This window comes from Balaenoptera acutorostrata, chromosome 20 (assembly GCF_949987535.1).
Source record: "Balaenoptera acutorostrata chromosome 20, mBalAcu1.1, whole genome shotgun sequence".
Lineage (NCBI taxonomy): Eukaryota > Metazoa > Chordata > Mammalia > Artiodactyla > Balaenopteridae > Balaenoptera > Balaenoptera acutorostrata.
The window spans coordinates 38,262,798-38,286,904 of NC_080083.1; the positions used below are offsets into that span (position 1 = coordinate 38,262,798).

At 56.8% G+C, this 24,107-nt stretch overlaps 1 protein-coding gene across 1 annotated transcript; it reads left to right on the forward strand.

Moving 5' to 3' along the window:
* Positions 1-637: 637 nt before the first annotated feature.
* Positions 638-19,707, forward strand: NGFR (nerve growth factor receptor). Its single transcript, XM_007176413.2, has 6 exons — positions 638-797; positions 7,918-8,059; positions 11,236-11,595; positions 15,186-15,438; positions 16,647-16,807; positions 17,478-19,707. The coding sequence occupies exons 1-6, from the start codon at positions 732-734 to the stop codon at positions 17,777-17,779; spliced, it is 1,284 nt and encodes a 427-aa protein (XP_007176475.1). The 5' UTR covers positions 638-731; the 3' UTR covers positions 17,780-19,707.
* The last annotated feature ends 4,400 nt before the right edge of the window (positions 19,708-24,107 follow it).

A 24,107-nucleotide genomic window follows, 5' to 3' on the forward strand; every position in this document is an offset into this window, starting at 1 on the left:
TCCTTTTTGTGTGTGTGCACACCTGCGACCCCTTCAAACCCACCTTTTGAGAATTCAAATGATGTCGGGATGGTCTCCACCTTGAACGTCCCCGCTGCGTGCGGTCAGGGTCAGGCCACCTACTACCCCTCCCCTCCCCTTCCCCTAGGCCTCTGCAGAGAGAGAACCCCCCACTGGGGCAGAGGGAGGGGTGGGGTATAGACCAGGAGATGAAAGGCGGGCGGGCAGTGGGCGTTATTGCTGATAAAGGCTGGGTAGGGAGCAGGGCACCGGGGAAGAAGCTGAAGCCGGAGGCAGGGGAAGATGGGCAAGAGAGTGAACCGTGCGAGGGGCCGCAGCCCGAGGGAGCCGCAGTGGGGACGACTCGAGCCCACAGTATGCGGGACGGACGCGCAATAGCGCGGGCCGGGCGCCGGGTAGCGGGGCGGGGTGGGGGATAGGCTTTGAGGGCCGGGACGAGCGGGCGCGTTTCCCCGTACGCTCTCCCTTCCCTCCTCTCCCCTCCCGGAGACTGCGGGGAGGGCGGGCGCGGTTCCGGGGGGTGGGCGGGCTGGGCGGGGAGGAGGCGGGGCCGACGCCCTGGCTTCTCCCAGCACCTCCCGCTAGCAGGCAGAGGGAGCTGAGCCTCCGCCAGGTCTGGGGGCCGGGTGCTGGAGCGCAGCGCAGCGCAGCCGTGTCTGTCCGCGGAGAGGGCTGAACGGGAAGCCGAGCGCTGCCGCGGGAGGCGGGCGATGGGGGCAGGTGCCGCCGGCTGCGCCATGGACGGGCCGCGCCTGCTGCTGCTGCTGCTCCTGGGGGTGAGTGCTAGCCGGAGGGGAGCCCGCTCCCTTTCCCGGGACCGGAACCCTAAGGAGTGCAGGTTTCCCCGAGGGAAAAGAGAAAAGAGCGTTGGGATCCCAGATGCTGGGGGGTGGATGGCGGGAGAGGAGCTCCGATGCCAGTATCCACGGAGGAGCGCCTGAGGTTCTCAGAACGAAGAGGCGACCCTGAGATTCAGGGTGGAGATGCGAACAAGAGGGGCGCACCTATGCGGGTCCTCATGTACCATGGGGGGTGTGTGCGGAGGAGCTGGGAGGGGTCTCTCAGGAGGGAGTCATGGGGCTCTCGGATGCCTGGGTTCTTCGGAAGAGGGCGTTTGAATGCTGGGATCTCGAGACGACTTTCCCCCTGAGCATCTTGATTTCTGGAGGGTTGTGGGACGGAACCCAGGCTAAAGAAGCAGGAGGAATGGGACGGGAACTAGAGAAGTGAGGAGAGAGTGTGGTTGGGGTGGGGAACTGGGGACGAGGGGATGGAACAATGTAAGAGGAGGATGGAGGGCCTGGAGGCAAAGGGGACCGGGCATCGGACAATGAGGACCGGCCAGACAATGGGGGGGGGGGGAGAGGCGTGGGAGGGGGAGGTTCGTGGAGGGGGGCTCTGTTGAAGAGAGAGAAGTGGGTTAGGGACGGCAGAAAAGGGACGACGGCGAGGGAGGTAGAGAGATGGAAGCAAAATGAAGGGACGGAGAAGGGAGAGCGGACCCTAAAGTGGTCGGGCCCCGCCTGTCCGCCAAGAGACAGTGGGACGAGGAGAGCAGAAGCACAGCCGCTTCCCGCGCGTGTCGCACGCTCTTTCTCGTGGCCTCGCGGGGTCGGGGAATTGCGGCTTGGGGTCCGAGGCTGGGAAGGGAGTGCCCACTTCGCCGGGGCGAACCCGCTTTCCGGGTTCCCCCGCGACTGGTGGGGTCCTCCTACGCACTTATTCTCGTGATTTGAAGTAGAGCCGCGGACCGGATGGGACGGAGCAGGCGTCCTCCGACGGGTTCTCGCCGCCGCCACTTCTCGGGGTGCAGAGAGGCGGGACGCGCAAAGCGGGGACGGTCCCGGCAGCGCGCAGCCGGGGGTCGCGCAGGCGAAGGCGGCCCGCAGGGGGCGCTGCGGCGCAAGGGCCGAACCATCGCAGCTCCCCGCGCGACTGGGGCTGCGCGCCGCACCCGCCACCCAGACCCCCAGTTAAGCGGCCCGAGCGCCGCGCTGATGGTTGGCTCCGTTTCCGCGCCCAGGTGGGTCGGGATTCCGCCTGCGCCCCGCCAAGCTTTCGATGCAGGACGCCGGGCACCGAACAAGACGGAGGCGCTCAGACGCCTCGGATTCTGTCTCGGCAAAGGACTGTGGGTCCTCGTAAGCATCGAATTCCGCCCGGTAGTTCTGACAAAACATTCAGGAGATGTGACCCGTTGTGTGGCCATGAAGGGAGTGCCCTGGAAGGTTTGGCAATGGAGGAGGTGTCCTCACTCTCCCTGCCATCTTCATCTCTCATCTGAACATTGCGCCCCCAAATCCCCATTACAGACAAGGAGACTGAGGCTTTGAGAGATTAAACCAATTGGTCAAGATCCCACAAGCGAGTTGAGACAGAATCCTAGCTAGACTGCCCCTCACCTGATTCCCAGCTCGGTACTCCCCGTACCTCTTAAGGGGCAGCCCAGCGTTCCAGCTCGGGATAAGAGCTGCGTATCTCGGCGGCGGGAGGGCGTGACACCAGCCCCAGAGTCAGGCCGGCGGAATATGGGGGCTGGGATGGGCAGAGACCCCTTCCCCTTCCGGGCGCTAGCCCCATCCCCGAAGCTCAGCCTGGGTTCTCTGCGCTGGCAGTACCTGTGGCTTCGTCCGGAGATTTGGGAGTGACTGCGGGCACGTTTGCTGACTAACGCCGCGGGTTAGAGATGCATCTCGGCTGGGGCGGGGGTGGGGCAGGGAGGGGGGACTGGGGCGGCCAGTTGTGCGGATCCTGGAGGGGCGAGGGCTTGGGCTCCGGATCTGGGCTGGAGAGTGTCCCCCGAATAGAGAAAAGGCGAGGAAGGAGGGGATCTGGGGTTGGAGGGCCTGGGGGCTCGGGAAGGTGGACCCGGCGCAGAATCTGTCGCCTGCAGCCCCTGCGGCTCTCGCCTCCGCCTTGCCGCGGGGCTGCTGTCTATGGGCTGGCGCTGCGCACCGCAGCGGTCCGAGTTCCTTCCTGGGCCGCGGCGAGAGTGCTGAAACCAGAGCGCGTCCCGGCGGGTCGGCTGGCGGGCCACGCCGGTAATGGAGGCACTTTGTCATTCAGACGTCTGTAACCGGAGCCGCCGGGCTGGCTAATGCGCCTAATAGGGATGCAGCGAGGGCAGCAAATGCGAGGGCGGGAGCGGCCGGGTGGGGGAGGCGACTCCGGGAGGGAAGGGGTCCCCGCCCCGCTGTACCAGCCTGGTCCCGTTCCCGCGCCTAGATTCTTCCCTGGGAGTGCAGGGTGGGGAAGCGGGAATAATAAAACTGGTTGAGTGCCTACCGTGTGCCACGCACAGCCCTGGGTAATTTCTCTTGTGTTATTTAATCGGTATAATGTCCCAGCAGAGTAAATCTAGTTATTCCCATTTGGCAGTTGAGGGAGCTGAATCTCCCATACCTTCAGGCACGAAACCAGGCTCCCCCAGCTACTATGTGGTGGCGCCCTTGTTGGAACCCAAGATGCTTGGCTTGGAGTTTACTCTTTCCTCCTTATGCCTGGCATACCCCCGCCCAACCTTCCAGATCACAGAAGGACACGTGGCCTTGAACCACCACTAGACCTGGAGGTTAGATCATGTCCTATGCCCCTGGCACCACAAATTTATAACTGAGCCCCTTCACCCCCAACTCAGACCCCTGCCCCCTTTCAAAGTCTTCGTGCAGCATCCTCCTTAGTAATTAGCTCTTGTCTCCGACGCCAAATCCACCCTATCTAAAGGAGTGGGGGGCATGTGCCAGTGCCTCCCCAGGGCTTGCATTGGTCTCAAAAGACCCTTTGCATATTTGAAAACTCACCAACCCCATGATGGTGGCCAATGGCTTCATTCACCTAAGGAACCTTTTGCTGAAGCTGTTGTGAATGGATAGGACTTATCACACTGAAGCCTTCCTGTAGTTTCAAATTCTTTCAACTATTTTGGTGTATTTTCTGTTTTGTCCCGTTTTTAAAAATTAATTATTAAAAGTCAATTCAGGGCTTCCCTGGTGGCGCAGCGGTTAAGAGTCCGCCTGCCAATGCAGGAGATACGGGTTCGAGCCCTGGTCCGTGAAGATCCCACATGCCGCGGAGCAACTAAGCCCGTGCGCCACAACTACTGCCTGCGCTCTAGAGCCCACGAGCCACAACTGCTGAGCCCGCGTGCCACAACTACTGAAGCCCGTGTGACTAGAGCCCATGCTCTGCAACAAGAGAAGCCACAGCAATAAGCCCGCGCACCACAACGAAGAGTAGCCCCCACTCGCCACAACCAGAGAAAAGCCTGCGTGTAGCAATGAAGACCCAATGCAGCCAAAAATAAATTAAATAAATAAATAAATAAATAAATAAATTTATTTTTTTAAAAAAGTCAATTAACCGAAGGATATTTCCACCTTAGTTTCTAGAAAGCCTGGACATGGCACCAAAAAAAAAAAAAAAAAAATTGCAAACATTCTAAAAAATGGAATAAGTGTAATAAGTATAAATTTCAAGCAAATGTGCCTATCATTTTGGTAAATTGATCATTTTGGAGCAATGAGCCTGAATCCTAGTCATCCCTCCCTGCTTCCCAAGATTGCCTGGCCTTGGACCAATAGAGGGTGTGGCCAAGTTGGTGCATCAGGCCACTTAGCAGAATGACCTCTGTGGGCCTCAGTTTCCACATCTGTCAGAGAGGGGATGAATCCCCTCAAGCAATCCCTCAAGCCTCTCCTCCTCAGCTTCTGGAGCAGTTGTTTGGGGTGATCTTTCCTCTCCCTCATGGGACTTTGACTCCTCTCAGGAGTCAGGGACCATGTCTCACTGGAAACTCTTAGTTTAGTGCTCAGTAAGTAGTTGCATTAGTTAGCAGTTCTCCATCCTCCTTTGGTCCCCATACCCTCTTCAGACTCTTCTTGGTGGGTAAGTCTCTCTTCATTTCTATCCTGCCCCCTACTCTGAGATGGTTTCCCCTGTTTGGGGATGGCTCAACTCTCCTCTCCCACTATCTACCCCCCAGGCTCAGCAGCTCATTCTCCCTAAGACAAGACACTTCTTTGATAACCAACATTTATTGAAATCCAACTATGCATCAGACAGCTTTGCATAAATTATTTCTTTTAATTTTCACAGAAACCTGGACAGTAGGTATCACCAACCCAACGTTTTAGGTGGGAAAACTGAGGCTTAGAGAGATTGAGAATTTACCCAAAGTAGCATATTACTAAGTAGCAGATCTGGAATGTTTTGAAATAGAAAACAAAACAAGCACAGGAAACACATGATTACTAATTATGTGGCCTGGACTCCAAGTGCAAGACTTTGGAGAAGAGAGAGGACCACGGGCTGCAGCAGGGAGAGCAGGCTTTGAGAAGAGGGGCTTGCGCAAGGCTCCCACTCTGCCCACAACTGCCACGGTCAGATTGCCTCAGTTATCTGGAGCCCAGGTCTCTACTGACCTCAACTAACTGGAACACAGCCAAAAGCCACAGAAGACCTTGGAAAAGAGAAAAGAGGGGTCCCAAAGTGAATAAACACCTTACTCATTTATTTAATGCCTCCAGCAACTCTCTGAGGCAGGTACTGTCATGGTTACCTAATGATGAAGAAACTGAGGCACAGAGAAATTCTAAACCTGTCCCAGGTCACCCAGCTCTAAGCTATGAACCAGGATTCAGAGCGATGAAGGCAGCTGAGGAGGAAGGCAGACTTTTTACTCTGAGAACGGCCCCCCTCCTGGTTCTGATCCTACTTAACACTCACTTTATACACCTTCCTCCCAGGGCTAGTTACATACTTTCTAAAATTCAATTAGACCTAATAAATAAGACTGGGGAGGGGCTGCTCAGGTCACACTGGCAGCAGCAAGAACTGAAAATTGATACCTTGACAGGAAGGGAGGAGGCAGAAAAACTATAAGAAAAGCTGACGGGAGAACTCAAAGAGACAAAAGTGTGGTAATTTGGGATAAAGAACACAGGGCTTCGCTGCATTGCATCCCAGAATACTCACTGATGTAAATATTGAGTCCCTGAGTCATGGGGAAACCGTAAAGGTATGTTCCAGAGACAGAGGAAGGTGCAGCCCCCATGGTTAAAGTGAAAAACATTAGGTGAGAAGAACAGCAAAGCCATGACTTTCCAGAAACTCAGGTATCCAGAAAGTCAGGCCCTGGAGTTCTAGCTAATTGAGGCCATATTTTATTATGTTCTTAAATTCTATAAATATACATGTTGGGTCCCTAATATGTGTCAAGTACCGTCTCAGGCAGTGAGGTGACCACAGTCCCTGCCTTCAGGGACCGGAGAGTCCAGTGGGGGACTCTGTAGAGTGTCAGACCAGACAAGAAGAGTGAACAGGGGGGACATGTGACAGGGCAGCTCTGCCTGATCTGTCAGATCAGGGAGGGGCTGGGCCACAGGACCAATTCCCTGATGAAGTGACATTTAAGCAGAGCCCTGAAGGATGAAAAGAAATCTGAACAGACCTTTCTGGAACCTTGCTCACCTCCTGGGGGAAAGCCTGTATCTGGGACTACCCCCTGCCCCTAGGCTTCTGGTCTGCAGATGTTCCCAGCACTGTGTTCCTGCCACCCGGGAGGAGATGGTGGCAACACCCAAGGTTCCCCTCCTTTGTTGCCTGCACCCTCCCACCGGTTTCTTGAGGACCATAGGCTGCCTCCTAGACTGATCAAACCTGTCCATCCCCCTGCCTCCACCAAACCCTAGTGAGACCTCAGGATATCTGAAAGGACTGAAGGGAAAGGAGTGTTTTGGGCCATGATCTGGCCAACATGGAAGCAGAGGAATGCCCAAAATGACCTTTACAGCTTCTCTCTAGTCCCATGATCCAAGAGCCCATACTTCTCTGAGCATCAGATGGGAGCTACACGGTCTGGAGCCAGGGAAACAGGCTTTGGAGTTTTATTAGACATTAAGTTTTTTTTTAAAGGAACAGAAATATAAAGCAATCTGCCAGCTGCCCCTCCCTCTAGGGAATCTGGTGCTAAATCATTCCATCCATGAGCAAAGATGCCTCGGTGGCAGGAATCTGACTCTCCTTTCCCCTGTTTCCAGTGCTGTTCCCACTGGCTGCATGGGGGGCAGGGAGAGGGGAGGGCTGGTGGCTGGAAATCAAACCCTGGGGGAGCAGGGTTGCTGGGTGGTGAGAGCAGCCACTTTCTCATTATTGGTAACAGGCGTACTTTTCTCCTGTCTTGGCGCCAGACTCTTGATGACTGGCTGGTCATTTGCTTTGGCCCTGAGCTGTCTCCATCTCTATCGGTCTAGAGAGATGAAGACTCAGAGCGGGAAAGCAGAGAAGGTCAGAACTCCCAGAGCAGAACCAGGATTTGAACCCAAGGTCCCACCCCTCTGCTTCTGTTCTTGGACACCTCCCATTTGATACTTAATATGTGGAATGGTAGAATTAAGGGCGGGGAGTAGAGCCCTGCTAGACTTTGATAGAAAAAGACTCCCCTCTGGGTAGACGCATCCCTGGAGGTGTGCAGCTTAGCGAGTGGCATTTGGGCTAGATTTCAGCTTCTAGTTGCCCCCTTGGCTGGGAGCCCTGTACGAGCTGCTACCTGCCTGCTGGTTCCTGACTGCCGCCCAAAGGCCCTCTGCTGGGCCTCAGGTTGCCTTCCCCACATGGTGTATCCTTGGGATTCCAGAAGTTACTGTAACCCCAAGATGAACTTTGCAAAAGGTCAGCATCCGAAGCTCTGATCTCACACCCCTAGCAGCCTGCCCAGGCGTGCTGTCCCCCACTGCCTTTCTTCCCCATCAGCTTTCAAGTGCCAAATGCCTCCCTGGTGAGCTCATCCCAGCCCAGGTGGTTCCAATAGAAGGCTTTAGGAGGGGGTGTTTGCTCCCTCGGAGTCTACCCTGTCCCCTTTCTCTTGCCAGTCTGACCTTCTGATCTTCCTCCACCCAGGTGTCCCTTGGAGATGCCAAGGAGGTGTGCCCCACGGGCCTGTACACCCACAGCGGTGAGTGCTGCAAAGCCTGCAACCTAGGCGAGGGCGTGGCCCAGCCTTGCGGAGCCAACCAGACCGTATGTGAGCCCTGCCTGGACAGTGAGTATAGGGTGTCCGGCGGGGGGAGGGGAGCGGGACGGAAGGGAGGGCAAGGGGGCTGGAGGGCATGCCCAGTAGAGGCCTTACAAGTGCTCTGCGCCCTGGCAGGGACTCCTGCCCACAACCGTATGGGTGCCAGAAGTGGGTCTACCCAGCATAGGAGGCAGAGAGGGGAAGCTCAGAATGGATGAGGGAAGTATGCAGAGGGAGGAGGGGGACCTGCTGGGGGATCCCCAGGCTGTGCCCCTTCCCAGCCCCCAAGTAGAGAGGCCTGGTAGAAGAGTGTGGCCAGGAGGGAGGAGTAGCTGATGCTAAGACCAGCTAAAAATACCATCTGCACTGCAAAATCAATGGCTGCCACTTACCCTTGGTGCGTTTGTGGGGAGGGGAGGAGGATCAAATCCTAGCTGCCCTGCAGACTGACCTTGGGGGATCCTGGGAGGGTGTGGCTAACCCTCCCCCCACCCCCACAGGCCAACTGTTCTCCAGCTCTGACGGAGGAAGCAGAGCTTTCCCCAGGCAGCAGGGATGGGGATTGGAGCAGTACAGGGATGTCCTTACTGGGGGGTGATGTCGGGTGCGAGAGGGGGGAGGGGCGCCGTGGCCCTTCCTACCTGGGATTTCCTTGGGGAGGGGAGAGAACCCCATCTTCCAGAGGTGCTGGTTGAGGGAGACAGAAAGATGGGCCCAGAAACAGATCCTGCCTTCTACCTGGCACTCAATGCCCACCTGGAGGGCCAGTGGAAATTCTACCCAGATTGTTCTTTAATCATGTTGGGGACAAGGCTACAGGAACTGGGAACTCTGAACACCCCCGCCAGCCTGTCTTACCGTTGAATGCCTCGCCGCCACCACCGCTACCTCAAGGCACCTCACTGCACACAGCCTATCTGTCCATCAGGCAGCCCCAACTCCTTGGTGTCCCAAACACACTGTTTTCCTATTTCTGTACTAGTGGATCCTGTAACTCCATCCCCCAGCAGAGGGATGCTAGGTAGGGAGGCTGGACATCCCATAATGCCTTTGCTACCTTGCCATCTGGCCACCTCCCTGGTCCTGGCCTAGCAGGGTTTCTTTCCATCCCAGGGCAGGGTTGGCCAACCATCAGCTACCCTGGAACCTCCCACGTTTGCCTCTCTTATTTCCTAGACTCCGCCCAGGGCCTCTTCTCTTTGGACCCTAAGTCTCCCAGGATGGGACTCCAGTCCCTTCTGTCAAAACAAGCGGTGGGATAGAAGAGGCTGAGAGAGGGCATCTCCGGGGAAGGGGAGGGGAGACAGGAGCAGAGACCAGCTCTGAATGCTCCCTCCCACTTCCACCCTCTGCTCCCCTCCCTTTCCCCCCCTTCCTCCTCACCCCCCTCCCCGCACCCCAGCTGTGTTAACAGACTGCCTTTACAAGTCCTCTTTATGGGATGGAGACCCCAGTGGACTTTCCCTCTATCCTCAAAACGTTTCCACAAGGAAACCCATTAAGCTCCTGACTTCATTCTCTGCCCAAAAAAGACCACATTTTCCCCACCCCCTAAAACCCTCTCCCAGGAGTTTGCTGCTAATTTTCTGTAATTTCCCATGGGCAGGGCCCTCCCCTTCCCCTCCTGTGTGACTAGACCCACCCCTGCTGTCACATGCCACCCAGATAGGAGCCTCTGGTATAAATTGGACATCCTGCCTTGGCTCTTTCTGTTTGGAAGTCCTTTCTGATGTCTGACTAATATCCCTACTACTGAAGTTCATTGAATTTATCATTGCCCACCCCAGGGGGCCCAACCGTTACAGGATCCCTGCTGTGTGTCAAGTGCTACTGAGGAATTTCACTTATTCCTCATCACAACCCTGTGAGTGGAGACATTATTCCCTGTTTTACAGAGAAAGAAAAAAGCTCAGAGAGGTTAAGTAAAACACCCAGAGTCACACAGCTAATAAAGTGATGGAAGCAGGTTTTGAATCCAGATCTGCCTGATGCCTAGGAAGAGAAACACAGGAGTCCCTCTGCCAGAACTGACTTGAAACTGAAGTCTTCCTCCAGGCCCATCTCTGTTTTTTCTTCTCTCCCCCCCAACTGCTGCCCCTTTTACTTTTCTGCTTTTTCCTTCTTTGCTTCTGCAGTTCCATCCCCAACCTCCAAGATAATGACCCTGTGCTCCATCTTGTCTCTTGATGGTGTTAAAGTTAAGATAGGACCCCCACAGCAAGCCTCGATTTCCCTCCATTGGGATCCCAATCTCTCTACCTCTGTTTCCACATTCTGAGCAATCCTCCCTCCCCAGTTCTCAGGTTCTAAATCTGTGCTCTTCCTGCCGTTGGAGCAAGGATACATCCTCTTGGATTCAGTTTGGCATGGAGTTCTCCACCCTGGGCTGGAAGGGGTGAAGAAGATCTGGCTCTGTGCCTTCCCCACTCTTTGCACAAGGCGGAGAGGACCCTGGAATCCCTCCCCTTATTCTGGAGCTCACATCCGTTAATTAAGAGAGCATGAATCAAGAGTGAGCTTGGAAATCTTCCCTTCCTGTCCTTTGAAAGAGCAGAGGACTATATATGCAAGTCCTCCCTTCCTTCTAGCTTCAATCCCTCCTGCAGTACCTTTCTTGCCAGGAGTCCCATCCCTGCCCTCTAGAGCCAAGCCCTTCAGCAGCTGGGGTAGCGCCATGGGTGGGAAATTCCGTTGTCTAACCCTAGTCACTCCCATTCAGGCCACACCTGAGCCCCAACCTGTGCAGAGAGGAGTGGAAGGGCAGCTGAGGTGGGAGCCTGCGTGGTGAAGGCCAGCTCTGCCCGGGCTGGGTTCACAGCTTAACTCTGGCCTGCCGGGGAGGGCTGGGTGGGAACCACGCTCAGATTATTCCTTAATCATGCTGGGAACTCTCTAAGAGAATCTGCCAAGAAATTTACCGGCCCCAGCTGGGTTACCCCCTGAAACCTCAGGGCCAAAGCCTCCGGGGCCTGGAGCACCGGGCTCCTGGCCCCCTTCCTCCTTCCCAGTCGGGTGCCACCAGCTTTCACACACCGGGATCCGGGCCCGGAGGGAAAAGCGGGGGAGTCAGTGAGGGGGCGAGGTAGAACGAGGGTGTCCCGGGATGGGGCGGGAAGGCCTCCAAGCCCCTGCGTCCCAAGTGCCCCCAGGGCAAGCGGCTAGACTCGGGGCGCGGCTCCCCCTGCACGTCCGTCTGTCCTCAGGCGTGACCTTCTCGGACGTGGTGAGCGCCACGGAGCCGTGTAAGCCGTGCACCGAGTGCGTGGGGCTGCAGAGCATGTCGGCGCCCTGCGTGGAGGCCGACGACGCCGTGTGCCGCTGCGCCTACGGCTACTACCAGGACGAGACGACGGGCCACTGCGAGGCGTGCCGCGTGTGCGAGGCGGGCTCGGGGCTCGTGTTCTCGTGCCAGGACAAGCAGAACACCGTGTGCGAGGAGTGCCCCGACGGCACGTACTCCGACGAGGCCAACCACGTGGACCCGTGCCTGCCCTGCACGGTGTGTGAGGACACTGAGCGCCAGCTGCGCGAGTGCACGCGCTGGGCCGACGCCGAGTGCGAGGGTGAGCAGCGCCGGGGCTGCGGGAGGCGGGGTGGGGGGCGCCCCGGGGTCCGCAAGGGTCTGCCGTGGCCTGCGGGGCCAGCGGACACCCTCCCGATCCTTCCCACCAAAGGACCCTATCCACTATTTACCCTTTTGGGCTGTTTGTTTAGCCATCCTCATCCTCCCAGGCCACACTCATTTTCCAGGGCTTTGTTAATCTGTGGCTGCCGGCTGGGAATTGGATGGGTGGCAGATGAGCAGCACGAAGGTGGCCTCCGTGTCCAGAGCACAGATAGGACATGTTTCATCCTTGAGGCAGACTCTCTGCACTGGAGAAAGGGGTCTGAGGGTCCTCAGGAGTTGGGACCTTTTGGCTCTGAGGCCCATAGTGGTTTATGGCTCTGGGACCTGGGATGGAGTCTGCCCTGTCACTTACTATCTGAGCGATGTCAAGGAGGTCACTTCAGTTTCTGGACCTCAGTTTCCTCGCTGCACGCGGTTTCCACGGTTGCTGTGGGTTTGGGAAGGGGGCTGGCTCACTTCAACTTGTGGGGGAGGGGTCAGCAGTCACTGGCACAGTTTAGTCAAGGACGAAGTTAGACCCAGGGAACACTAAGGAGGTCGTGCGGACAGGGGCTTTGGGACAGAGAAAGAAGGGGAACAGCAAGCCTGGGGCTTGGGAGCCCGAGGATGAGGCAGGTGCACCTGGAGGGCCCTCAGCTTCCTGGGTGGATGGGAGCTGGGTGTGCCCACCTTAGCCAGAAGGGGCAGTTCCTGGGATGGGAGGAGGAAACACTGTGGCAGCCAGGGCAGAACCGTTTTGGTCCCTGGTTGGTGACATCCATCTTGGGGGAGAGATTGACAATGCCTTTACTTTCTATCACCCGTTCAGCTGCTTCCCCTTGGGGCCTAACCCTCAGGGTGCTCTCACTCTGAGCAGGCAATGCAGTGCCTCCTTCAGGAGCCCTAAGTTGGACGGGACAGAGACAGCCTTTGCCCGAGTCTGATGAGGGAGACGCAGTCCCAGCGCTTAGTTCCCAAGAGATCCCCCCATTCTGGTGGGGGCAGCACAGCCTCTGCCTTCAATCAGCCCCCAGTTGGATGGGAGAGGTAGATCCCCTGCCGTGGGGAGCCTCCAGTCTGACACACCCATGCCTGCCTTCCACATCCTGTGATCTCTGGCGCAGGGAGCTCAGGGTGCAAAGGGCCGTTAAGCTGGGCTGAGGCCAGGTATGTGTGTGAAGCTTGCTGCACTGGGATGCGGGGTCAGGGTGGAGAAGTGGGGTGCAGAACGTGATGGTTCCGGTGGCCGTTGCCCTGGGCCAGGAGACAGGCAAGTAGCGTCAGGCGCAGGGCAGAGCAGGGAGGGAGTTTCAGCAGCCTGCAGCAGGCAGGTGGGTGGCACGCTTCTGTGGGCAAGTCCGCACCAGCTAGTGGGGGGGACTTAGGGGTGCGGTTAGAGCAAAGAAAGGTGCTGGCTGGGGGAGGGGTGGGCTCTGCCTTTTGGCGTTCACATATTCCTTCCAGATACCACTCTACTTTCCCAGCCACCCTGAAGGGGTGCGTTTATCCCTGCCCCTCTTCCCCTCACCCTCTAGCCTCTGAAGGGGGAAATGTCAGCTCCAGGGCAGAGGGAACATTTCAGGAAATGGAATTTGATTTGTGGTGGCTTGGTTGCCCCCCTCCCCTCCACTGCAGGGTACTTCCTTGCATAAATCCTTCGGGTGTCAACATGGTGACTCACCCACCCTGGGGGCAGAAGCTGCCCCCCTCCCCAAGCAAAAAAATTGGGTTTAGGAGGAGTAACCTGGCCCCTCTTTCCACCCCCAAGTCTGACAGCTCCCATTCTGGAAACGGCTGTCAGGACCTGCCAGGGCTTAGTGTGTTGGAATGCTAGTGGACACAGCCACATCTGGATCTCATCCCCACCCCCAAACACGGGGGAGGATCGGAGAGATGAGGGGAAAGCACCCTGGAAGGCGCTGTCTTCAGCCTGGGCCGTCTCTCAGCTCTTCCCCGCTGCTCTCAAATCTCTGTGATGCCTGATTTCAGTGACCCTCCACCCAGCCATGCCTTCAGCCTCTGGGTTCGGGTCAGTTGAGCAGAGCTGTACCCTTAGCCTCGGGGCTCAGGCTGCCCCTCCAGCTGGCCCAGTCCCCTAGCCGGGCAAGAGAAGACCCTCCCCGGGCCAGCGCCTTGTCTGGGGCTGCCAGAAGGAGGGCTGTGTCTCCTCTGCTCCCTGCCCCACCTCTTCCACGCCTTCCTTCCCAGGACTGAGACGGGGGAGGGGTGGGATAGGGCGGCAGATGGCAGCCCCCTCCCAAATGCCAACCAGATGGATTCCAGATTCACATGTGGGGACCTTACTCCTCAGAATATGCTGAAAATGGGGGCCTTTGAAATATCTTTGCCTTGAGCCAAGGAGGCCTAGGAAACCAGTGGGCAGTTTCAACTCTAACTTGGGTGGGCAAACTGGGAGCTAGGTGAGGCAGAGCTGGGGAGCAAAGTGCCCGCCCTTCACCCCATCAGCATGTCCTGTCTGCTTTCCCTCCCTGCTCCAGGCGTGGGAAGCGAGGAAGGAAGGGGTAGGCAGCTTTGCCCAGACAGGTACCCCCAGGTCGTCCAGAGCCCACAACCCCAGGTACTGCCCCCGGCTGGGTGGTAGAATGGAAAATCCCACCCGCTTGTGCCAGGGGCTGCTGGGTCCCCTGCCAGGGAGGCTGGCAGTGCCCAGCTGGCATGAGAGAACCTAGGCGGGTGGCAGGGCAGTCTCCCTCCCCTGAGGCAGTGGCAGTGCCTGCTGTGTGGGCCCTCTCTCCACCAGCAGTCCTCGACCTTCCCAAGTTGGGTTTGGGCTATCTGACACTGTCATCTCTGGGTGGCAAGATCAGACGGTGTAGGGGGCCACACAGGGCAGGAAATAGAGGCTAGCCACTATCCACGGACCAGCTAGAGGGAAGCAAGCCAGCTGGGCACCTCCCCACCCTGCCCAAGCCTAGAGCCAGGACACCAGAGACTAGAAAGGAGGCTGGATGCCAATTCTCAGGGGGTGGTGCCGGGGAAGGTACCTCTCCACCAGACCTGATTACCCTCATCCTTCTTTAGGACAGGGGTGACTCGCGCCACTGGGGCAACCTGGGGCCAGAGAAATTACATTTCCCTAGCCTGATTCCAGCTGGAGGCGTCCTAGGGCCCACTCTCTTCTTTGTGTGTTTACCTCCATGCTGGGTTTTTGGGTACCCAGGGTAGGCAGAGTAGAATTCTAGGATCACAGTTATACCCAAGATGGAAGGGAACTTAAAGACCGTCTCTTTTAATATCCCCATTCATGGGGAAGTTGAAGTCCTGAGAGTTGAAGGGACTGGTCCAGAGTCCCACAGCAAGTCAGTGACAGAGCCAAAGGGGACCCAGGGCTCCTGATTCTTAGGCCCTTGCTCTTCTCCACCATCGTGACATCATGCACCCAATCCCAGCCCTCTCTCCTGTGTGTAGCCGCTGGACATACAAGCATCTGGGGCAAGGAGGGGGCTGGGGGAGAAGCTCTGGGGGTCAGAACATAGGAGAGGGGCGGGGGGAGTGGGCCCTCACTCCTGTAGCCCTTTCTCCCAGAGATCCCTGGCCGTTGGATTACACGGGCCACGCCCCCGGAGGGCTCAGACAGCACAGACCCCAGCACCCAGGAGCCTGAGGTACCTCCAGACCAAGACCTCGTAACCAGCACGGTGTCAGATGTGGTGACCACAGTGATGGGCAGCTCCCAGCCCGTGGTGACCCGAGGTACCACCGACAACCTCATCCCTGTCTATTGCTCCATCCTGGCTGCTGTGGTTGTGGGCCTCGTGGCCTACATCGCCTTCAAGAGGTGAGAGGGGGAACGGGAGCCAGGGAGCCAGATCTTTACCCTCACGGAGGGCTTTGCTGCGACCATGACCTGAAAATGCACACACTCTTTTAACTCAACCCCAAACCAAGCTCATCCTCACTTACCATCAGCTTCCCCACTCCAGGGTGTGGCAGGTCAACAGGAGGTAGGGAAGGGGATCGTCCCTGTCCTGTCCTGGTGCCAGCACCTCCCCACCCCCATTCTGCTCCCCCACCTGCCTCCCCACACACAGAGCTTCCTTTACCAACAGCTTGTGTCCTCATTCCCTGAAGCCCGTTACCTGCGTGTATGTGTGCATGTATCTCTTCCTTCCCACGTCACACGTGGGACCTCATGGCACACATATCCAGAAATCCAGGATGTGGATAAGTCCTAGAAAGTGTTTCAAATGTTTAAGTGCATTTTCCATTCTTTAAAAAAAAAAAAAATCATCAAAGTAATAACGTGCTTATTTGGGAAAATTCAAAGAAGACCAATGTCTTGTAAAGCAAAAAGTAGTAAAGCCTCCTTTTATCTTCCCCCTCTCCTCCTGGGAATCTGTTTGGAATGGATCTCTTCCAGCCATTTTCTATGCATTTATAAACACATGTGTGGAAAACCTATACATACACACGCAGGTTGTTTTTTGTTTTAAAGCATCAGTGTGATAACACTATACATATTCTACAACTTACTCTTTCACTTAATCTCCCTCGGGAGAGCTTTCTTCAGAACATATAGATAATCTGATTATTTATAATTGCTCGTTCAATAATACAGGTGGATCATAATTTATTTAACCAGTCTCCTATCGATGGACATTTGGTTTGTTTTTCATTTTTTCTTATTGCTTATAACAGCAGAGGGAATCCGTGTACATACCCCTGCTCACACGTGGGAGTACTTTAGAAGGGTAGACTGGGAAAAGTGGAGTTCCGGGGAAGGCATTTATTTGTGCACCATTCATCCCACGGACATTTATTGAACGCCGGCCGCACACATCAAGCCCTGGGTGCCTCTCTGCCCTCACGGCGATTCGGTGTGGGCCAGGGGCAGATAGGTAGAGGAAGGACAGCCTCCCGTGCTGTGCGGGGTTACAGACGGGCACCCCCCGGGCCCCTGGCACCCACACGCCAGAGCACAGATACCTTAGCGGCGTGGCCCGTGCGCCCCTCAGCCCTGTGACTGGGGCTGTCCTCTGGTTCCAGGTGGAACAGCTGCAAGCAGAACAAGCAAGGAGCCAACAGCCGGCCTGTGAACCAGACGCCCCCACCCGAGGGAGAAAAACTGCACAGCGACAGCGGCATCTCTGTGGACAGCCAGAGCCTGCATGACCAGCAGTCCCACACACAGACAGCTGCAGGCCAGGGTAAGCAGTGGGGCCGGGCGGCGGGCGGGGGGAGCGAGGCAGGGAGAACAGGGCTGGTTAAGCTTAGGCTATTGGAGGGACTACAGAGGGGCTGGCTACGGGCCACTGTGTGGAAGGATGGGAGAGGCCCTTTCCGGTGGGGATGACTTGGGAAATGGAAGCTTTGACAAATCGGAGCATCTAGACTCATCCAGCTAATTGTCCCCCAGGGCTAATCACTCCCCAAAGTGGCTGCAATTAGCCTCCTGCCCACGACTTCTGGGGAACAAGTAGTTAATTATGTTCCCTAATCGGTGGCCCATAGCCCAGCCCCAGTACACTTGCTGCAGTTGAGTCTGGGACCAGAAGTCCTGTCTCCTCAGCCTTGATTAATTGCTGGGGCGGGGTGGGGGGGGGCGGTTAGTGGGCAGGGAGGTTAGGTGGTAGGAATGGTTCTGGAGCTATGGGTGACGAAGGGACGTGAGTCAGCATCCCCCAGGTGCCTCCACAGCCCTGCCCACATCCAGGACTGCATCTTGGGCATCCCTCTGCTTCTAGACCCTCGGGTCCTCCCCAGATCGGGAGGAGAAATGCCTCAGCCCTTCTTGGGTCTTACTCCAGGCCCCCACTCCCACTGTGGGGGAAAGGGTGTCCAGCGGGTAGCGCCTGACTCCCCCTGGGTTCTTGGCAGCCCTCAAGGGTGACGGAGGCCTCTACAGCAGCCTGCCGCTGGCCAAGCGGGAGGAGGTGGAGAAGCTGCTCAGTGGCTCTGCGGGGGACACCTGGCGGCATCTGGCCGGTGAGCTGGGTTACCAGCCTGAGCACATAGACTCCTTCACCCAGGAGGCCTGCCCGGTCCACGCCCTGCTGGCCAGCTGGGCCACCCAGGACAGCGCCACACTTGACACCCTCCTGGCTGCCCTGCGCCGCATCCAGCGAGCCGACATTGTGGAGAGTCTGTGCAGCGAGTCCACGGCCACGTCCCCGGTGTGAGCCGGCCCGGGAGCCCCTGCCCTGCCCCCACATTCCGAAGACTGATGCTCCGGCCAACCCCACAGGGCCAGCGGCAGAGCTGCGCGCCTCTGGGCAGGGCCTCGGAGCTCGGGCCCCCAAACCACAGCCCTGTCACTGCTCCTGTGTGGCCCCACCGCTTCTGATCACACTGCCTCTCCGGTGCCAGAAGTGCCCCCGCTGCCTCTCCCACCCTGCCCTGCCCTGTCGCCATCGCAGGCCTCCTGCTTCCTTCTCCCCCCACTTCTAGGGGGGCCAGCCCCTCCCACCTTAGCAGGTTGTCACATATGGGGGACTGACACCAGGGATGGTGTTGAGGGCGTGACAGGGTCCCAGGGACTCAGAGGGAGAGACCGAGGAACCAGAGCCATGGGCTCTACACTGTGAACTTGGGGAACGAGGGAGCACCTTCGTGGCCTAAACCTCCCTCATCCCCCCTCCCCCCTCCCCTCTGGCCTAATATGAAGAGGATCAGAGGTTTGATAGAGCTGGAAGAGGGGGTTGAAATCTAGTCCATCCCCCGCATTTTACGAACAGGAGAGTGAGGCCCAGAGAGAGGCAGTGATTTGCCCAAAGCCACCCAGAAATGGGGAGGCCAAAGATGGGCTGTCCCCCGAAACGAGGGGTGCAGGCCTCAGGTTTGCAGGGAATGGGGAGCCAGGCGACCCTCTGGGAAATGTCTCAAAGCCAAACCCAGTCTGCTCTTCACCATCTCCGGGCCTGTCCAGCCCCTGTGGAGAGGGGATGCTTCACCCAAGGCCTGGCCCATTGATCCATCCTGACCCCAGTCAGGTTTGGGGTTTGCGGCAAGGGGTGCTGCTTCCCTCTGCCTGTCCCCTCAGGCATGTCAGGGTGGCATCCATGGTGTGGCTAATCCGTAGGTACCCACCATCCCAGCATAGACCCAGAGCCAGTATAGGCAGCATCTTCCCCTGGAGTCAGCCCTGGGGGACTAAGGAACCCCACCTGCAACACAGAGATTTACAGGCACACACACATACACACAGGATGAGAAATCTTGCTTCTCTCCAAGAGTTCTTCCTCTTGGGCTGTGGCCGGATCCTCCTGGGGCAGCTGCCAGAGAAGCATTGAAGGGAATTGAACTCTGCTCGCTGTCTTCCCTCGCCCCCGGGTTTGGCGGGCCAAGGACGGCTGAGGCTTGAGCTGGCGCCTGCCTTCCAAGGGCCTGCACGTGGAGGAATGCTCCCCCGCCCTACCCCTTCCCTGCAAGCGCGGGTTTGGCTGGGCCCTGGAGGCTGCAATGAAGAAAACTGGACCAGCGTGGGAATGCAGCAAGAAGGAACTGAGTTAGACTGTGGCCCATAGAGGGTCGCTCCCAAGTTTAGAGAACGCTACAAAGGACTGTTTTTTCCCTAGCTTGGTACCAGAAAGGGGCCATGAAGCCCCTCCTGGCCTGTTCTGTTTTGCTTGATGTTGGAATGAGTGCGCCCCCCCCCTTCTATTTAGCATGAATGAGCCCTGAGCAGGATGTGCACGGAGAGCCACCCCTCCCCAGCCCAGGGGTCTCTCAGCCCTGTGTAAGGCACTGGGAACATTGTACGTAGATGGCATTTCTTTGACCTGAATCTGTGATGGGAGGAGGAAACTCACCTGCCGGCCCCTCACCTGTGAATGTGGGGAGTGGGACAGAGTCTGAGGTATTTCTTTTCCTCCCCAGCAGTGGGGGAGGGGGTCGGAGGGTGCAAGTATGTTTCAGCATGTGTTTGGTTCTGGGGCCCCTCCTGTCTCCCTTTGGGCTGAGATGGAACCCTTTTGCCCCCTCCCCCCCCCCAGCTGGGGCTGTGAGCTCCAGACTCCTTGTCACCCTCTCTGTCACCTGCCCCTTGCATCCTGTGTAATCATTTCTTGGGCCCTCCTTAAACCTACACATAAAACATAAATGATGAACATTAAATAGCAAAGAAAGGAAAATTGTGCAGAGATTTTCTGGAAATACACGCGGTTTGAGTTGGTGGGGGGTTATGTGTGTGGGGCAGGGACCCGGGTATAATTTCCAACTCAGTGAGTTCCTGTCCTATTTTCCCCCCCACACACAATGGGGAAGTTTTAACAGAAATCCAGCAAATTCACATGTGTCACCATGGAGTTAATTTAAGTGGGATAGAGAGGGAGTGGGGGCCCTTGCCGCCAGACTTTGGAGAGGGAAAGTAAAAATGGCCATGCAGGAAGCTGGCCAGCTGTGAATTTGACCAGATGTCAGAAGTGAAACTGACCACAGGGGAGCCAGAGGCTTGCTGGGAGGGCCAGGTCACAACCCCACAGCTCGCAGCCACCCACATGGCCTGGGAGGCACACCACCCCCCAGCACACAAGCACACACACAAGGTCTGGCTCCGGATGGCCTGACAGGAGCCTGGCTGGTCCGGCCTGGAGTTGGGCAGGCCCCTCCCTTGTGGCTCTCCCAGGCAGGTCCCAACCCCAGCTTCTACCAGCCTGGCTTTGAGCCCTGCCTGGTCTGGGAGCTGCAGGGTTCGAGGCCCCAGGTCTGTGCCCCTCTCCCAGGCTGGCCTGGCAGCTGGTCCGAGCTGCTCAGCCTCTGCTGGTGGCTTGGCCAGGTCTTCTGATGGGCCTGGCTTGTGGTTGCTAGGGAATGCCATGGGAGGCTTGCTTTCCCAGAAAGGACAGCAAACAAGCCTTCCTGATCTTGGGATCCTGGGAGGGGCCAGCCAGGCCCCAGCCAAGAGTTAGGCACGAGGTGGAGGGAAGCTGTCTTCCATCTCCCACCCCCAGACTGTGAGGGTTGTGAGGAAGGCAGCGGGGAGGGGGCAGTGATTTAGAGTCGGTATAGGAAATGATCCTGGGTCTTGGATAACCCCCAGTGTGATGGGGGAGACAGACTGTCTTGAGGGAGCCTCCCATCTAATGGGGGTGACACAGCCCCAGGCTTGAAGATACCTCTAATCTGATGGGGGAGGCACAATTCCTATCCTAGAAGAGCCCCATTCTCATGGGGGAAATGCCTCTCATTTGGTGGGGGAGAGCCCGATGCTGCCTGTGGGAATAAGGAGACACAAACTCCTGTCTTCCACGATCTTACATACTTGAGGGGGAGGCAGCAGACAGCCCCTGTATGGTGTGCAGTGCCATGCTAGGGGTGAGTGGGGGCCCCAACCCAGACTCACCCCTACCAGGGGTTAGGGAAGGTTTGCCAGTAAAGAGACATTGAAGCTGAGCCCTGCTGAAGTGGAGTCAACAAGCCAGGGGAGGAGAGAGTTCCTGGCAGAACAATCAGCACAGCAAAGGCCCTGAAGAGAGAGAACGGAGCCCATGGGGCCTGGGGAGGCTCCTGTGCCTGCAGCCCAGAGAGTGAGTGGGAGGTCAGTGGGGCCAGATGGGGAAGGGCTTACAAAGAGACACATTAAAGCATCTGGACTACATCTTAGAACACTGGGGAGCCACTGAGGGGGATGAAGCAGGGGGTGCCGTAGACAGATTTCCATCTTAGAAAGCACCAGCTCTGGCTGCAGTGTGGAGGGTGAGGGTGGGGCAGGAGAGGTGGGCCAGGAGAAGTCAGAGGTAAAGGATGGGCCACAGGGATGGCAAGAAGAGGGCATTGAGAAAGCTCGTCATAGCATGCAGGACTGGGTAGGAGATGTGGTGACGGACACTGGCCTCGGGCTTCTGGGGGTAGCGGAGAAGAGAGCCTGAAAGACATCGTACCAGAGATTCGCACCCACCTCCCCCACCGCATTGTGGAGAAACCCCCTCTGCCCTCCTTCAGCCTAACCTCCATCCTTCCTTCTCTAATTCCCCTGCAAGGGCAAAAATGCTTCATCGGCTCCCCATCTTTAATGTGGCCTCGGAGGTGTGTGAGGCCCCTGCCAACACCTCCAGACTCACTGCCTTGCGCCAGCTGTCCTCTTCCTCACTCTCTGCTCTTCCCCAAACCAGCCCCCTCACAATTCTTCAAGCTTCAAGCCACAGGGCCCTCTAGCCACAGGGCCTTTGCATAGGTTGTCCTTTCTGTAATACTCTTTCCCCTTCTTTCTCAAGTTACCTCCCAGTTCAGTGCTTCCTTGGGGAAAAGCTCTCACCACACTCTGGATACAAATCAAGTTTCTTGAGTCCAGGTTCAGAGAACATCAAGTTCCACTCCTTTTCTTTAGACCACTTATCTCTCTTTGCAATTAGGCACCCGTCTGTGTGATTATTTGATTACTGTAAACTCCAGGAAACCAGAGACAGGGTCTGGTTTTGCTCACCATCTAATCCTGTGCACCTTGCCTGATGTACAGCTAGCACCCAATAAAAATTTGTTGAATAAATGAATGAATGTGGTCTAAAGTAGCACTGTCCGATAGAAATATAATGCAAGTGACATATGTGATTTTCAATTTTTTTTTTTTTTTTTTAATATTTTATTTATTTATTTATTTATTTATGGCTGTGTTGGGTCCTCGTTTCTGTGTGAGGGCCCCCTCCAGCTGCGGCAAGTGAGGGCCACCCCCCATCGCGGTGCGCGGGCCTCTCACCACCGCGGCCTCTCCTGTTGCGGAGCACAGGCTCCAGACGCGCAGGCTCAGCAGTTGTGGCTCACGGGCTCAGCCGCTCCGCGGCACGTGGGATCCTCCCAGACCAGGGCTCGAACCCGCGTCCCCTGCACTGGCAGGCAGACTCTCAACCACTGCGCCACCAGGGAAGCCCTCAATTTTTTAGTAGCCACATTACAAAAGTAAAAGAAACAAGTGAGATGATCATAATAATACATTTTATTTAGCCCAATATATCCAACATATCTTTTTAACATATAATCAATATTTTAAAATTATTGATATTATATGTTACTTTTTTTTTGCTAAGTTTTCACAATCCAGTGTGTATTTTATTCTTACAGCACAACTCAGTTCGGATTAGATCCACTGCAAGTGCTCAGTAGCTACATTTGGCTAATGGCTGCCACATCGGGCAGCTAGCTCTAGAGTCAAACCTCATTCTGAGCCCCCAGTGGGCTCAGAGGGCAGATAGATGTTCCCTGGCTTCTTCCTGTATCATCAGTCTGCTTGGGCCCGAGGCCTATTGTTCTCCCCCCCATCCCCAAGGCTCTCTCCTCTCCACTCTTTGTCTCTTTCATTCTCTAGGTTACAGAATGAGACCATCTTTGACTGCTCATCAGGGCCCCTTCTCTTCCCCTAGTGCCTCCCTCCCCTCTTTCATCCCGTGCAATGAAGCTGAGATGAGACTTGGAACAATAGGAAAGGCCTCTCCACCCAGTGGGGAGGGGCCTGATGGGGGCCACTGAGCCTGTGCTCCAGTGGAAGAAGGGGCTGAGCCAGAGCTGGGGTCATAAGACATCTCCCATGATGCTCTGGGCTGTGGGGTCTGCTGACCATATGCCTGGGGGAGGCAGCTCCTCTGATAATGCAAAGCAGATTCCTCTCAGCTCTGTGGCAGCTGGTGGGCAGAAGGCCAGGGGACAAGACTGAGTCCCCAGGCATCTGGGTTCAGAAGAGCTGAGGCCAGGAGGGCTCCTTCAGCCTCCAGCCCCCTGAGTCCCCCCAACGCCCCTGCCCTCATGCTGACCCCTCCCAACTACACCAGGCTCCCCTGGGCCCCACCCCAGGCTCCAGATCACCCTCCAGCTCTATCAAATACCCACTAGTTCTCAGCACACATCCTTGGGGATCTTTGATGCAACCTCCTCATTGAGAAGGACCCCCAGTATTCTTCTTCTCCAGGCAGACCCTGGGTAGGGCTGTTCACCTCCACGCGCAGGGTGATTCCTCCCAGGCCCCACTGAAAGTTAGGGCTTTCCACAATAATTTCCACACCCTAATTCTACCTATTCCAATCCTCCAATCATCTCAGAGACGAGGCCAGGATCATCTTTCTAAGGCTCTGTCATGGAAGAACGTTAAGGAACCTTCCAACTCTCAGTCCCCATTCCTCCCAGGGCGCTCAATCCTGCCCTCTTCCCACAGCATCTGGGCACTTCCCAATTCCTGTGCTCCCTTCCCGGCAACCCCTGCTCCAGCTGTTTCCAGCAACATTCCCAAAGGGCTCCTGGGAGAGGTGGGATTGGGTCTCCTCCCTGGGTGGGGACTGCTCCCTTTGGAAAAGTCTGGGAATGCGCCCATCCCCCTCCTATCTTCTAGTGACTCATAGAATCTAGGGGTCCTTCTGTGTCATCCAGGAGCCTGTCGCCCTCCTGAGAAGCCCTCAACACTCTCTGGCCTGGGCCTGGGTCTCAGAGTCCACATTCCAGGGGCCCGGCCCCACCCCAGGGCCTAAGGCTTCAATCAGCACTCCAGATGGTTCTCATTCTACGCCTACGCACCTTGGGATGCCAGCG

Excerpts from the sequence above, each read along its gene's own strand:
- NGFR (XM_007176413.2), top strand. The coding sequence starts at position 732 with ATGGGGGCAGGTGCCGCCGGCTGCGCCATGGACGGGCCGCGCCTGCTG. Across the intron at positions 798-7,917 it reads TGCTGCTGCTGCTCCTGGGG|GTGTCCCTTGGAGATGCCAA; the intron begins GTGAGTGCTAGC and ends TCCTCCACCCAG. Across the intron at positions 8,060-11,235 it reads ATGTGAGCCCTGCCTGGACA|GCGTGACCTTCTCGGACGTG; the intron begins GTGAGTATAGGG and ends GTCTGTCCTCAG.